Genomic DNA, 15,412 nt, shown 5'->3' with positions numbered 1-15,412 from the left:
CACACATCCTCCACGACCCATCTTTCTTCTTTCTTAAAAGGACAGGTGCATCCCAAGGTGATTTACTTGGGCGAACATAACCCATATTCATATAGTCTTGAAGTTATGAAGCTAACTCGTCCTCCTCGAGTTGGCTCATCCTATAAGGTGGAATACTAATAGGATGAGCCCCAAGTACTAAATCTATGCGATGATCTATTGCCTGTTCTGGAGATAAACGTTCTGGTAGTTGTGCAGGGAATACATTGTTAGAATATGAAGCCAAGTTGAGTCAATTTGGTGTGTTCTAGCGTGAGTTCTAGTCTAGTGTGTCCTATGGATGCCACGTGTCGCATTTGGAAGTTATCCCATATGCATAGGTATTCATATGTGTGTGTGTGCTCTTATATAAGAGCTGTACTTGTCTAGTATTAAATCAATCAAGTATCATGCTACAAGCTCTTTGGTCTACATGTGAGTACTTTCATTTTGGTTCATTGCTTTAGTCATTTCATTTCTAGTTCATTATGTATCTCTTTGAGTATCACTTCCTCTCTCCCTAGCCTACTCTCTCCCTCTCTCCCTTTCCACTATGTGTCTTCATGTGGTATCAGAGCCTCCCTTCCTACCTTCCCCTTCTTCTTGCTCTACCTAGAGGATGAGAGAAGCCCGCAAATGGAAGCTCCTCTCTCCTCCATGATTGAGCTCCCTTCCACTCCTTAGCCTCATCTTCCGAGCTGACTTGGAGTTGATATACCTCGCCATCAACTACCCATTCTTCAGCCCGAAATGCCTCGCCAACAGCCGCTTCTTTTGCCTTGCCATCAGCTGCCTTAGTAGCCTTGCCTCCAGCTACTCCATCGACCTGCAAACAGGCCGTACAGCCCGCTGTAAGTAGGTCATAGTCCGTACAGTCTGTACCGACTGTTTTTGTGCAGTCCCATGCCGTACAGCCTGCCCGCCTGCCCGTACAGCCTGTGCACTAGACCCGTACACCTGCTGCTCACGCTCCTGCCCTTGCCATTTGCCCTCGGGAGTGCCACCAACAGTAGCTGCTCCATCCTCGACTGCAGCGCCACTTGCAGCCACCCTTGCCCTCAATTTTTGCGCCATTTGCAGCTGCTTATAGCCTCGATTGCTGCGCCATCTGATGCCGTCTACTGCTGCTGCTCCTGCCCTCAATTTTTGCGCCATTTGCAGCTGCTTATAGCTCGATTGCTGCACCATCTGATGCCATCTACTGCTGCTGCTCCTGCCTTCAAAATCCATGCCAAAACTTACTCCTGATTCTGCCATAGATTGCCTCTCTTACCGCCTTCATTTGAGCTTCCCGTTGGTGCTCATGAATCTGATTTGAGCGGCCCACGAGTTGCCTCTTCAACTGGGCGACTCCCTTGAGCACTTTTGCTCTTTTTTTTAAAGCCTCTCTTTGCATTCGGTGACTCTCTGATCGGCACATTGAGAGTCATGACGTGATCTCCCTTGGTAGCTGCCCATATGGCCTTCATTGACACATCATTCGAGGGCATCCTTGCCTGGTTCTTCACCGACATACCTCTTCACATTTGGATGTGCACACTCTTGTGTGGTAGCTACTTCGGGCTCATGGGGTCTCTGCCCTTGCTATGCATAAAATGAATGATTTTTTAAATATTTTTTACCTGTTTGAGTTAAAGGTTCTCTGCCTTGAGTAATCCCTCTAAAATGAATGTTTGAAGAGTCAATAAAGGTCCTCTACCTTGGATAGTCCTCCTAAAATGATGCATTTCTTTTATATTTATGGTGTGTGGATCCATGCTCCTAGTTAGTCCCTGGAGTCAAGAGGGGGATGTACTGTGGGAGCCATGTATTGGCATTGATAGGGTCTAGATATCAGGCCTAGCATATGAGTTCCAGGATGTTGGTGCATTGGTTTCCTAGACCATTGAGTTGGTCATGCACTCATGCTGAGACATGAGCCTTTTGAGTCATGTTTGGGATGTAAAGCCATGTGAGTGCTCAGTCCGACCTCTGAACCATGCTCAGACTTCAGCCTCTGAGTTAGCATGAGAGCCATGTCTAGTTCAAACATTGCACAAAGTAGTAGATACCGTGACCTGTCACTGTCATGTTCACCTTGCCTTCATGGGGGGGTGTTAGAATATGAAGCCAAGTTGTATTCTAGTATGTTCTAGTGTGAGTTCTAGTGTAGTGTGTCCTATTGATGCCATGTGTCACATTGGGAGTTATCCCATATGCATAGGTGTTCATATGTGTTTGAGTGCTCTTATATAAGAGTTGTACTTGTCTTGTGTCAAATCAATCAAGTATCAAGCTACAAGCTCTTAGGTCCACATATGAGTACTTTCATTTTGGTTCATTGCTCTAGTCATTTCATTTCCAGTTCATTATGTATCTCTTTGAGTATCACTTCCTCTCTCGCTAGCCTACTCTCTCTCTCTCTCCCCTTTCCACCATGTGCCTTCATACATCAGTGAAATCATCTAACAACGTTCTTAATTCTCGGTGTTTAAACACGCTTAAATCATTTTTGTTATTAACAAAGACAACAAATGAGGAAAGCGGAATCAAAACACACTGATACACATCACAATGAGAAGTGTTTAATATATTCCGAAGTTGCATCATAGATACAATAGGTCCTTGAGAAGAGGGAATATCATCACAGTGAATACAAAATTGGGTGTCCTTGTCCAAAAAAGAGTGTGTATGGTCTTTCCATCCAATCCGAATATCGTGGGTTTTAAACCACTCTATTCCGATCAACAAGTCTACATGTTCGAAGTGCATAACATAGCACATAAGAGTGTTGTGTAGTCTTGAATCTGGATAGAAAGTTCATCGATCTTACGATCCCAAAACTGCTTCCCAGCTGGTAGCTACACCTTGTAGGTGTGATCGCTAGGTGTCGTGGAAAGCCCCATCTTCTGCACAAATTTATAGTTCACAAAATTGTGAGAGCTGCCCAGGTCAAAGGGAATGTGAACTCTTTGGTCCGTTACTTCTCCATAAGCTCGGAAAAGGTCATGGGGACCAAATAACAAATTATTAAAAGTGCAATTACAAGAAAGTGGGTAGGTTATGACATTTACAAAAATATTTGTCATCAATGCTTGGTTAGCTCTCGGAGCTTTGGTTCCTTGGCCTGCATGGAGCTTGCATCTGGTTCTTGTGCTTAGGACAATCATTCCATGTGTGGCCCCGCTCTTCACAAATAAAATAACGTCCTTTCTTTAGCTGAAGGGTGTGTAGGAAACGGGCTCGACCATTCTTCGTCTGAGTCGAATTCTTCTTGGAGGCGTTGTCAACTGACTTCGACTCCCCTGTACCAGTTGTTGACTGGAAGAACTTCCTCTTATTCTTTCCACTCGTGTTGGCAGTAGTGGTTCCTTTGTGCTGACCATAGTATCATCATAGATGTGCGCATAGTTCATGATCTCATGCAAAGTGGTACACTTGTTGTTCTTGATCTGAAGCTTATACGAGTCAGGAAAACCATTCACAAAGAAGCCAGTAAGGTGACAGGGTCCATCTTTGTAGCTCTGGTCTGCAAATCATGAAACTTCTGAAGATAAACTTCAAAAGTTAAATTCAGTTTGGACATATCGAGGGCCTTGAGCTTGCCAACGATATCATAATCCTCCTGTTTCTTCAGAAATTCTTTCTTGAAGACCTCTTCAAATTCGATCCATGAGGAGGGCTTCGGTCATAGTTCCTTTCACCTAAGTAATGCCTTCCTTGATAAATACCCTGCTGCAAGTTGCATCTTCTTCTCATCAGGATAAGGGTGAAACTGAAAGTGTACTTGCCACTTGTGCAACCAAGTGTCCACCTCTTCCTTGGTCCTAGATTTATGATCTCTGGGATAGAATCTGGTGTAATATTCGGGCCCAACACTGAAGCTAAAGCATCAACATGTGTGAGTGCTTGAACAGTGCTGGTAAAAAGTGTGATAGAATCCTGAATCCCTTGGAGTTGCTGCATCAACCCCATTTGATTCAAATTAACCAGCTCAAATTTTGCGTCGAGAGCCGTGGTGAATTCATTGAAGGTAGTCTTTGTAATCAAATCATCGTAGAGACCTTGGTGGTCCCCTTTGTGGTAATCCATATGTTGATCACCCTCTGCAAGCCTAGGTTCTACTGAATCCACCATGACTAGAACTGAATTTGGTGAAGAGAGTAGTCTAGGGAAGAGGAGCAATGGGCGGGCTCGAGGCTAGGAGTAAGCATCAAAGTAGAGGCCGTCACAAGGATAGGAGAAGGGGAAAAACGGCTAGGCTAGATGGAGGAAAGAGGCCGCTGATCTGAACTGGCAGACACCCTCGGGCTTGGCTGACGGACTCCGGTGGAGAAGGCGGCTGAGGTGAGAGCAGGGGCGCGTGATTCTTCAGGCTGGAGACTGGAAAGAAGCCGCTAGGTTTATAGGCTGGGCAAGCCTTGGCTTTTAGAAAGCCAGGATTTTTGGAAAGCCCGCCTAACTTGGAAGCCTGGCTCTTTTTTTAGCTTCCCAAGCATCAAGTGCTGCTCAGCCCCAATCGCTTGCCCAGTGCCTTGCTTTCATCCATCAATTCCAGCTCTAATGCTCTCGGCCAGTTGGGCGCTCGTGGTCTCCTAGATTTCGCCAAAGCCTTGCTCTCCTCCTAACACAGCTCTACTCGCACCTATCCTCCCTCCACGAGTTCTTCTCCTCTACTCCCTAGCTGCACCATCTTTCTCTCTTGAGACCCTCAGTGTCTCCTCTTAGCAGTGAATTCACCTGGGCTCTCTCTCGCCTCTCTTCTATCCCAATCCAGACACTCAACCACCCTAACTGATGAATCAACAAGAACTTGCAGGGTATCACCATAAATTTGAATCATACCTGGAGGAAATCACGTCCAATCTCTCTCGCAACAGGGATTCATACCTTAGGAGTTGGCTCTGATACCAACTGACACGACCCCAGCGCTCCTGAAACCTCTGACCTGCAAACAACCTGCAAACAAACACAAGAACACACCAAACATGAGGAATCTAAGCAGGCTGCTCACCACCCAACCATGACACCTATGGGATATGATCCCGAATGAGAAGATGTCCCCCCCGAGCCACTAGCTGAGCTACTAGCACAAACTCCCACCTAGATCTTGACCAGCTTGGTGTCCTATACCACCAGTGGCGCCTAGAGGCCTTGGATCAGTTGCTGGGCCTTGGGCTACGCTAAAATGCAAGCCTGCGTCCGTGACTCAATCCAAGATCAGGCCTAGCACTAGGGAACTAGACTTGCTCCCATCGGCTCTCTGGAAACTAAACCCCTGGGCTCATTTTATAGGCTTGGCCCCAATGCGCCAAAAATAGTGAAGCCCGAATTTGGTTCATACCCTTGCCACTCAACTGAGAATCAAGCCTGCCTATCCCTAAGCCTCCCCAGGCTACTTGAGCTAGTCTTGTGTACCCCAGATACCAATCCGTGCACATGATAGGACGGCAGTGAGATTGCTGTCAACTGCTATCTCAGAAGTTGCAGCAAGGCAAGAAGGATCTTGACATCTTCTAAGCTCCTGTAATGCTAGCTATCTTTGCCCCTCCCAGTTACCATGAACTCGTTGCAGCGGCTGGAGTGAACCAAGGCCAGGATTCATCAACCCCTTGCACAATAGCTTGGTCCTCTACAGGTTGAAGTATACCCCTTAATGTGCACACGAAATTGATACTCTTTTCGACTTATAGGCCTCATGATGCACAGATGCTTAAAACACTAAAAGAGGATCTGTTAATGTGCAAGTTTATCCAATGAATTCTATTCAGCATAATTATTCCCTTTAGTAGGAAAACTGCTGCAGCTCAGTTGAATGGGAATGCCTCCTACCATCACAAATCATGGAATTCAAAAGGTATGATTGTGTTCTTGTGTAAGAATCAGTTGGATCACAAGCATCACACGAAGGAATCATCAATTCGAAAGGTGCATATATGGCAGATGTGAAGTGATCTCCTGCTCAACGAGCTGCTGGCCCATTCCCCCTTCCACTCTCTGCTGCTCTTCTTTCTCCCCTCCGGTATTTTTCCCTTGCCTCTCCATCTTCTCCTCGAGTCCATGGGCTTCTGCCAACAAGCTGGAGCTTCCACCTCTGCTTCATGCTGCCCTTCTGCTTCTTGCATTCCCTCTTTTCTCAGCCTATTTGCAAGCCTCCTCAACTCTCTTCCAGCCATTTCTGGACGTCTTTCCCTCCTCATAATCCCTCATTGAGGGTGCAGTACTGCCCTACTAGCTGGAACTTCTCAACCTCCTCCAGTCCATTATTCCTCTCTTCCTTTCCCTTTCATCGGGGTTCCATTCAGCCTTAAAAAGGCTCAGCGGCTACTAGGCTTTTTGCCCATACTTGGGCAGTTCTTGGGCTGTCATAGACAGCCTGTTCCCTTTCCTTTTCCCTCCTGGCTGTTGTGCCTCGGTCGTAGGTTCTTCATCCTTGTGATGAACTGCTCAGCTGCTTCAGACTCAAATAGTTTCTCCAATGCAAGCTGATTCTTGAGATTCTGGATCTCATCTGATTCATAATCTCATACTGGTTCTTGAGAACATCCATGCTTGTGCAGCTGTAGGGACATGTTGAATCAAAGTTTTGACACTGGTGACAATAGAAGACAGTGTATCAGGATCCCTTCTCCTCCATGCTAAGATCTCAGTAGCAGTTGCTACGATTGCCCTTGTTACATCAGCAGGATCTAGTTTTGGAACTGGCATCACGTCCACTCCAAATGCCATCTCCCATAGCTCATAAGAAGTCAAAATAGCCTTCATCTTGAACTTCCAGAGGGTGTCATCTAGATTTACTTCGAAGCCAAATGGTAGGGGTCGCACTCTTGCTGTGGGTTGAACCATATCTCCAAATCTGATTGCAAATAGAAAAGAACTGTCAACACTTCTTGTGTAGAGTCAAAGCTCTGATACCATACAGCTGCTACATAAAAGCCCCCAGCCTGGAGAAAATGCAAGCCGCTGGCCCTGCCTGCAATGCGTGACCTCTTGTTGCTGAAAGAAACCCCTTCAAGTTGTTGTTGGTGACCTATAGTGCGACCCTCGAAGTCTGGAGCCGAGCCTCGAGCTTTGACCTGAACCTGCACCTGCTGGCTGCACGTCCTACGCGGGGCGCTACTACTGCAAGGGAGGAGAGGCGGTGCAGCACCTCAGCGCGCTAAGGCACACTGCTAGCGGCACCTTTCTGCGCATTGCTTAGAGGCTAGAGAGAGAGAAAGAAAGAAAGAAAGAAAGTGTATTATTGTCCACTAAAGGCCAAAATGGGCCCATGGGACATCAAGAACTCTGCATACAAGATAGCACAAAATCAACGTGCCACAAAGAAGAGGCATCGTCGAATATCATCTAAGTGCTACGCAATACAATGCAAGTGAAAGTACATAATGTCAAATCTGAGAGAGAGAGAGAGAGAGAGAGAGAGAGAGAGAGAGAGAGAGAGAGGAGAATAAAACTGTATTACTACAAATAGATGGCAGCCGTGCTTCCCAACTGTGTGCTTTGGTGAAGAAGCTTCGATGGCTTGCTAGAAATTGTAGAGGGCAGAGGTTATATGTCGAGCGAATACAAGGGCAGTAGAAAGTGAATCCAGATGGCCTATCTAGGCTATCATTATATAGCCCTTGTTAGGTTGGTTGGTGCTCACCGACTAAACCACCCCCCTATTAAGAAACCATACCATCTGCTGGGGCGCTACCCTGGACCCTAACACTCGTACCTCTAACCATCAGGCCACACTTGGTCTCCTGTTAGTGTCTAAAGTGGAACACCCTAGGCATCCGTGCTACTCGGTGCTTTCTCCCCATAAATGGGGGCTTACAAAGTAGAGCTAGCCAGTACATGCGCAGTTACATGAGAGTGGAGCATTGATTTTTAACATGCAGATCCTGTCAGAACAATGAGCTTCCGAGAGATAGGATTCCTATCATGTATTACGTACATAGTCGTATAGACATGAAATCTGAAAATTTCAATAAACAACAATCCCTGCTCTCACCTCCATAAGAGGGCTTACCCAGTTATACCACCCATTTAGATCCTAATACCACATATGACTAAAGAGAACTGCTATTCAAAAACATGGCAAATGCAAAAAAGCTGATGCACCTTCCCCTACCAAATTGTGTGGATACAAACAATTTAGCTGTCATTTGCGATATAGAAGCATCAAGCCTCAGGTTCCAACCTTAACGAAACATAATGGCAAAAGCTAGGTGGCATGGTTATTTTCATGAAAGAAATATTCACCTTACAAAAACCATAGACAAGAGAGTACAATTCTTTTGTTCCCCAAAGAAAGACTCCAATTGTTTTAAAGACAGCCAAGCCTGAAGCAGCACTTGACTCTCAACTCTCCTCCAATTCCCGCTGCATTTGAAACGTGAGACACTTAACAGGATGGAAGCAATGCTTCACGTTGCTAAGCGCGAGAGACTCATATCACAAGGAAAATGAGCTGCACCGTGTATACAGTCTTAGAGCTTCCGGTGTGGCTCTTACATCCAAGTTGCTAAGCCTAAACATGCCCATATCACATGAAAAATGAGCTAAACTCTGTATACAGCATGAGAGCTCCCACCATCATTTCCTGGCTCTTACATCCGGGTTACTCATTTTTCCTTCCTTACTCTCCTCTTTCTTCCCCTCTTCTCCAAGTTCTATATTTCCTTCTTTCCATTCTCAACCGTTCCTTGTCCATTTTCTGCACATGTTTTGCTCCTCAAAGTCAGAACTGTCCCCACATAAAAATATTGGATTCGAAATTATCCACAAATTGCCAGGCCGACGAATCATGGTCAGACAGGAGCAAGGGCAAAGACACCTGTACAGGACTTTATGATTTACCAAGTCCTGTCAACACCCAGACTAAAACAAAGACCGAGTCACAGAACTTCTTGTTTTTAAGGGAACCTCAGACATAGTATTAAAAGCACTGGATGAAAGGAACTTCTAGTACCTACTTATGCAAGATCCATCTGGTTGATTATAACAGGCAAAAGTTCCTAGCAAAATGGACTATACAGTTTCATTGTATAACTCAATTTCTTTCTAATTCTGCCCCCCCTGACTCGACTTACATGGAAATTCTCCTCTGCTCTTCTCCAATTCTCTATTTCCTGCTTTCAAAGCTTTCCCTACTTTTAGTATCCTTGTTTTTTCCCCAAAAAGAATCTCACACTCAATAAGTTCATTGAAATCATCCGACTCAATACATACATACCTCGGGACAAATGTACAAGGAATTTTAGACCTTTGAGATTAAAAGAACAGTTCACTGATGGCCATCTGGATGGGCATGCAAGGGTCCTCTCGAGCAATTTCTGATAGGAGTGCTGCTTTTGTCAGGGAATGGAAGGACTGCCCCTTCTTCTGAGCTTCTTCTTTGAGTCTTCCACAGGGTTGAGATGGCATTTTCAGCCTCAACCTTGGTTATTTTGTCTCTCTTTTTGAGGAGTTTTTTTCATTCATGCCATGATGTATTACCGCATTAAGCTTGCTCGAGCGGGTTTTTTTCATACTTAATGGAAGTCTATTTTTGCAAAAAAAGAAAGAAAGAATAGTTGACCCGTCCCAGGTGGCCCACTGACTAGACTACATTGAAACCCAATTGAAAGAGCAACTTGTTTAAAGTGATTCCCAGAAAACAAGCATGGCTGAAAAGGGTCTTAGCATGTCAAAGATGAAGGTCCAAGTTGGTAATAACAACACACATCCCAAGCGAGATGGGCTAGATGTGCAATATATAGCACAATAGAATATATAGCATGGAAGCTCTTGCCCTCCTTTTTGTGATGTACTGTGACATCCAGATAACTCTGGCTTCTTCTCTTCCTCCTCTAGTTCTTGCCCATTTCTGCTCTTACTTCACAGTTTCTGAACGCTAAAACTCTCACCACTATCAGACAGTTCACAATGAACTGAGATTCAGACGTTAAACTTAAACAAGCACAAGCTAAATCATAGAAGAAAACGTTCACACACCCACTTTCTGGATCCGTGTGTGTGTTTGGAGCCTCCCAAGCCTCATCTTTTTTCTGATCTGCGGTCCTGAATACATCCATCTTCGCTGCAACTCCTCTCCAATTCTAATTTTCTACCTTTTCGTACTCTATCTTTCCTTTCAATGTTAGACAGCTTTGGTGCAATCGTTTTTGTTCTTCTCTCAGTCTCCGACACAGAGCAAGAAGCTAAATCATCTGACTGTAGAAAATTTTCTGACTTTAGGCTGAAAGGCAATTTCGGAAATAAAATGACAGCGAAATTGCTAAACGCAAATCAGGGTGTGCATGTTGCATGGACGCAATGGGAAAGGGGGCCAACATGTGTAGAGTTGTTTACTTCATTGGGGAAAGCAAACCGCTCACCTGCTCCAAAGATATCGAGAATTTTCTACTCTCCGTTGTCGTATATCTTCGTCTCTACACCTGCCCAAGCGAATACATACGTAAGCGGGATCTTAAGAGGAAAACCTCCTTCCTACGATCTCCAAATAACGAACCTCCTTTTCCAGTCCAAGAACTGCCGCTCTAGTTGGCGTACTCTGCGCTCCTCGGCCCGAAACGCCAGTTCCTCTTCTCTCCATTTGACCCTCTCCCGTCGCCAAGCGCGCTCCCGCTCTCTCCAATCTCTTGCCATCCATGTATCGAGAGCTGTTAGAGCGGCCTGAACCATTTTTGCGGGCCTCGCTCACGCAACGTTAAAAGAGACGTTGACGACCAGACAACTGTCGTGATTTTTCGGGAGTGCTTCTTTGAACTGCTGCGATTACTTCACCATTGCTGCATCTCCTGTACTGGGATAGCCCTCCTCTTAATGCTTCCGTTGCCAGCTGGTTAACGCCTGTGGCATGTGACCAGCTTAACGCTATTCTTTCAGTAATTGCAGCTCTTTCAGCAAGGATCCGAGCCTTACGCGCCGCCGCATTTGCATCATGCAGAGCTGGATCAATCGAATTGCCAATCGCGAGCTTCCAAAGGAGAGTGGAAGCTGAGCTTTTCTGACTCGGCAAGTAACATAAGATTCAGCTGCGATGTCAATCCACAAGCGTTGAATGATAGTGCATGCAGTGCGTGCAATGTGCGAAAACTGTTGAGCTGAGCTGATCGTCCGGAATGGAACATGAGCGTGGACGATGACAGTGCGGGAATCAATGGAGCTGGCGAAACGAAATCGTATTGCATGGAAGGCATCGTTAATGGTTGCTGAGGTAACTCTACTAGTGATGAGGTAACCCTACTAGTGATTAGTTACCTCATCAACTACGGTTTATGAGGTCAAAAGGTTGTTTGTCCTCGTCCTCTCTAGCTTGCCCAACCATACACAAGGAGTCCCTGCATAGGTGCGGTGCCCTCACCCACCTGAGTCAAAATGACACCTTAGTGAAAATGACATATGGAGAAGTGCAACCTGGTGCTAAAACGAATCCCTCAAGCACCCGGGATGTCCAATTGGCCACCGGTGCTCAGACGAAAAGACTCCACCACTGCACCGGCTTGCATGGGAATAACTTCTAAGTGTATTAGAGGGGAGCGGAGGGCGGGGGGCGAGGGGGGACATTAGTAGTGACACACTCGTGCTCATGCGAATTTGAAAGGTTGTCATATCTATTCAATAATTTGCACTCAACTTTTGATGCGTTTGAGGAGCACGGGCACCTCAAGTGGTATAAAGTATGCCTACACATGTGGCTGTCCTCGTTTGAATCTTGCTAAGAGAGGTTAGGTCCCCGGGCAGCTGTGTCCGTCCTAGTGGACCATGGGTATGGGGAAAAAAAGAGATTTTTGATGCTTTTGATCATTGGGGTGCTAGACTACCCTCGGGCCACTTCAAGGAGTCCGATCGAGTGTTCACGAAAAACTAAGGTTTAATGTCAAGTGAATGGCAATTTTTAGGAAATAACCTTTAACTTTTAAAATAGAAAAACCTTTAAAATTTTCGCTAGAAGGTTTTTGCATCTCTTAAGAAAAATGCTTTCTATCTCTGATTCCCCGACTCAAAGGTGTGAGTGAAAGCATAAAGTTGGGGTGCAAGTGCAGATGCGCGAGTGTTGAAGGGAGGGGTGGTGGTTGGTTTGATTCCCAAAAAAATGTACATAATCTCCCGCACATACATGCATGGACGTTTTCTTTTCATGAGCAAAACCCAAAATTATATATCTACTTTTCAAAGCCTCAACCCTAAGGGATAGGTAAACAAAGAATCAACACTTTTACCTCTAGAGCTTTGGCCTAATGGTTTTCATTGCTCAAGCCATGGGTTCAAATGTTGAAGCCACTAACCTTCAAAGCTTCTAACTTAGTTTTGGTCCTTTGATGGAGCATAAACCTTGTCATGCTCGCATGAGAGGTATGCTTGGAGTCTTTTGGGGGCCTATACTCACAGATTAGTCACTCAAAGATCTGTTGGTTGGGTAGGTTTCAAATAAGTTGTTTAATATGAAAAAAGGAAAAAGTGCATTCACGTACCGATGTTTGTGTGCACTCCATTTTGTTAGGTGAATGGGACTTCTTAAAATAAACTAATAAAAATTGACTTTAGTCAAGATTCTTCATGCAAAGTTGATAAAAGGTTAGGGAGAATCTTGATGTCTTCAATTAATGAATTTCCCCACATGCATGCACACACATGCATGTAGATATATATGCATGCATGTGTATGCATGAATAGCACACTCATGGAGCACTCATGCATGCACACACACATGTATTTACATGTCTGTATGTCGCATGTATGGAGTGCAACTATGCCCTATGCCTACCATAGGAATCCCCCAAGAAATGATCATGAAATCGAACCTCTTTAGGGTTCAAGGGTGTCCCTCCCAACAACCAACCATTGGGTGACATTGGAAAAACATCAAGTATTTAGGAATGCTAACCATGATAATGGCATTATAAATATTTTTAAAATAATAATCTCTCTATCATTTAGATCCATACATGCTAGCGAGTGATTCATTGCTATACCATACCACAACATCGAGTATAGGTGTCTTACAAGAAAAGCCCATGAAATATTATCATTACTTATGGATTCCTATAACCAATATACACTGCAAGGCAACAATTAGTACCATAGCACTATATTTACTAGCAACATACTAGAACATCATTACTTTGTAAACTCTACATTAGTGATGCAAAAGAGTTTTGCATGGCTATTAAAAAGTGTACAACTAGATCACGTTACAAGACATTGTTAATTGTTCATGAGGTAGCAAACATATGTGTCAACTTCACTCACTTATAATAACACCTATTGTGCCCATCGAATACATCAGATAATGTCTTCAATCAATTATGCCTTTGATTGTCATCCTCCTTAGGGTTAATGGGAGACCTATAATGGCTACCTATTCCCAAGAGGAAGACTTGCTTTTGGGGTGTTGACAACATGGATGGGTGTGATCATCACTTGTGATGTCATGACTTGGTAGATCTAGGCGGACAAGCTTTGACTTGTGTGTAAGTGTAATGTCTTGCTCACTAAGACTTAAATATGACAATATATAAATAAGTTTTCACTTATATACCAGCCTATTTTTTAATCTTTTATAAAGTTCATATATATATATATATAATATATATATATATATATATAAATATAAATATAAATAAACAAATATGTATAAAACCTTAAATAATGTAAAGTTAATTCAAAACTTACCATCAAAGGTCAAAATTTAAAACTAGGTTAAAAAATAATCAACTACAGTAAAGACAGAAAGGACCTAAGCTCCCTTCCCCCTCTCCCTTGACTCACCCAAGTGCATTCATGTATGGATGGCACAGTTTTAAATTCACTAAATGGGACCTCTTCTTAAAGGAAGACAATATGAAAATGATTAGTTTTCTTCAAATATAAAAATGACTAGTCTTCTTCAAATATAAAAATGACTAGGCTTCTTCAACTAGACTTAATAAAGGTTTACAAGAATCTTGCTACTTTTGATTGATGAATTTAAAAAACTTGATGTATAGCATAGCTTCATTTCATTCATGAGAAAGTAACTATATAAAAGCCTAGACAATAATCTTAGCTAAATTTAGTTGCTCACTTTTGATGTGTACATTTAATTAAACAAAGCTTCTCATTAAATCGTATTGCACTCTAATTATATGTAGAATTCTCAACTACTAAAGCAAGAGCATGCCAATCATTATCACAACTATCACTGCAACATATTTGAAGCCAAACATGGGTTCAGCAAGAACCAAAGCAATTAAGTTGCTAGGCACCTAGTATGTTAAGATTGCAAATTGCACCTATTGTTAGTAACATCCTTCACACTTGCAATCATTATATTCCATCTTGCTATTCATTTTGCATTGGATTGGATATCTAATTCCTTAAGGAGGAGTCAGTATGTAATATTACGACAAGCCATGTGCATTCAAGTGGAAACCAATGAAAAAATTAAGGGCAACCATCTATCTATAAAAAATTAAAGTGGCAATCAAAGGAAAAATTAAGGGCAATCGTCTATCTAGAAATCATGTATAAATGGGTTATCTTGAAATGTTTTTGTAAAAATCAATATAATTTAGTTAGGGACTATATGATCATCAAATTAAAGAAACTAACGTAGTTGGAAAACTCAAAACCATTACTACATCTCGTAAATTACTTCACGAATGTTAAATTGATTAAATTTTATGATTTTATCCTTTTGACTTTTCCGAATTGGGCAAGAAATATGAGATTTCATCATACTTTAATGCTATGCAATGGTGGCATGTGTGCAAATTTTGGTATTACCTTGGTACATGATAGCTGTTGTGTTCACAACCATTAGTGCCAAAGAGTGGTGCTATACGTATGGCCATATTTGGTCGCATTTTGGGTGCTTTGCTTTTTAGGCAAGCATATATTCGAGAATATTAATCTTAGGCAGCATGGCCTTTTTTGGTAAAAGCATGTGGCCTAGAAAGCATTAAGGGCTATTTTTGGATTTAAAACCATGAGCTCTCTCTCTCTCTTTCTCTTTCTCTCTCTCTGTGCCTTTCTCAGCATATGTCAACCTTGTTGGTGGTCTGCTTTCCCTAGTAGACTGTCTGAGTCACTGCTCTACTAAGGGGCTCTCTAGCAATTCTTGCTCTTCTTCATTGACCTTTTTACAGGTGACTAAGTAATTTTTGTGACTATCTCTTGTGTATTTGATGTTTTCCATAATTATGATTCTTCATCAAAGATTACATCTTTGGAGATCATGACCTTTTAGTTAATGGGACCATACAACTTGTATGCTTTGATTTCTTCACTGTAGCCAACCATGATGCATTTACGTGACTTCACATCCAACTTTCTGTGATGATCATCATGTATGTGGTCATATGCTATGCAACCAAATGTGTAGAGATTCCTGATTCATGGTTTGTATCCTACAAATGCTTTATAAGGTGTCATACCTTGAATT

General features: G+C 43.2%; 1 protein-coding gene across 2 annotated transcripts in view; it reads right to left on the bottom strand.

The window, feature by feature from the left end:
• The window catches only part of LOC147897395 (uncharacterized), a 200,807-nt gene extending 189,823 nt beyond the window's left edge, over window positions 1-10,984 (bottom strand). For both annotated transcript variants that reach the window (XR_015541713.1, XM_087380967.1), the window contains exons 1-2: window positions 10,496-10,984; window positions 10,362-10,421 (exon numbers count right to left, since the gene is read on the bottom strand). Coding sequence is in view for 1 of the 2 variants with exons in the window: in XM_087380967.1 (XP_087237093.1) it covers window positions 10,362-10,421; window positions 10,496-10,668 (233 nt within the window). In the remaining variant the exon portion in view is untranslated. The remainder of the gene's footprint in view (window positions 1-10,361; window positions 10,422-10,495) is intronic.
• Window positions 10,985-15,412: the final 4,428 nt, after the last annotated feature.

Source organism: Dipteris shenzhenensis, chromosome 10 (genome assembly GCF_047967505.1).
Source record: "Dipteris shenzhenensis isolate YYH24624 ecotype China chromosome 10, Dip_SZ_1.0, whole genome shotgun sequence".
In the NCBI taxonomy this organism is placed as follows: domain Eukaryota; kingdom Viridiplantae; phylum Streptophyta; class Polypodiopsida; order Gleicheniales; family Dipteridaceae; genus Dipteris; species Dipteris shenzhenensis.
The sequence above is the reverse complement of the archived record's forward strand: the minus strand, read 5'-3'. Positions and strand labels throughout refer to the sequence as shown.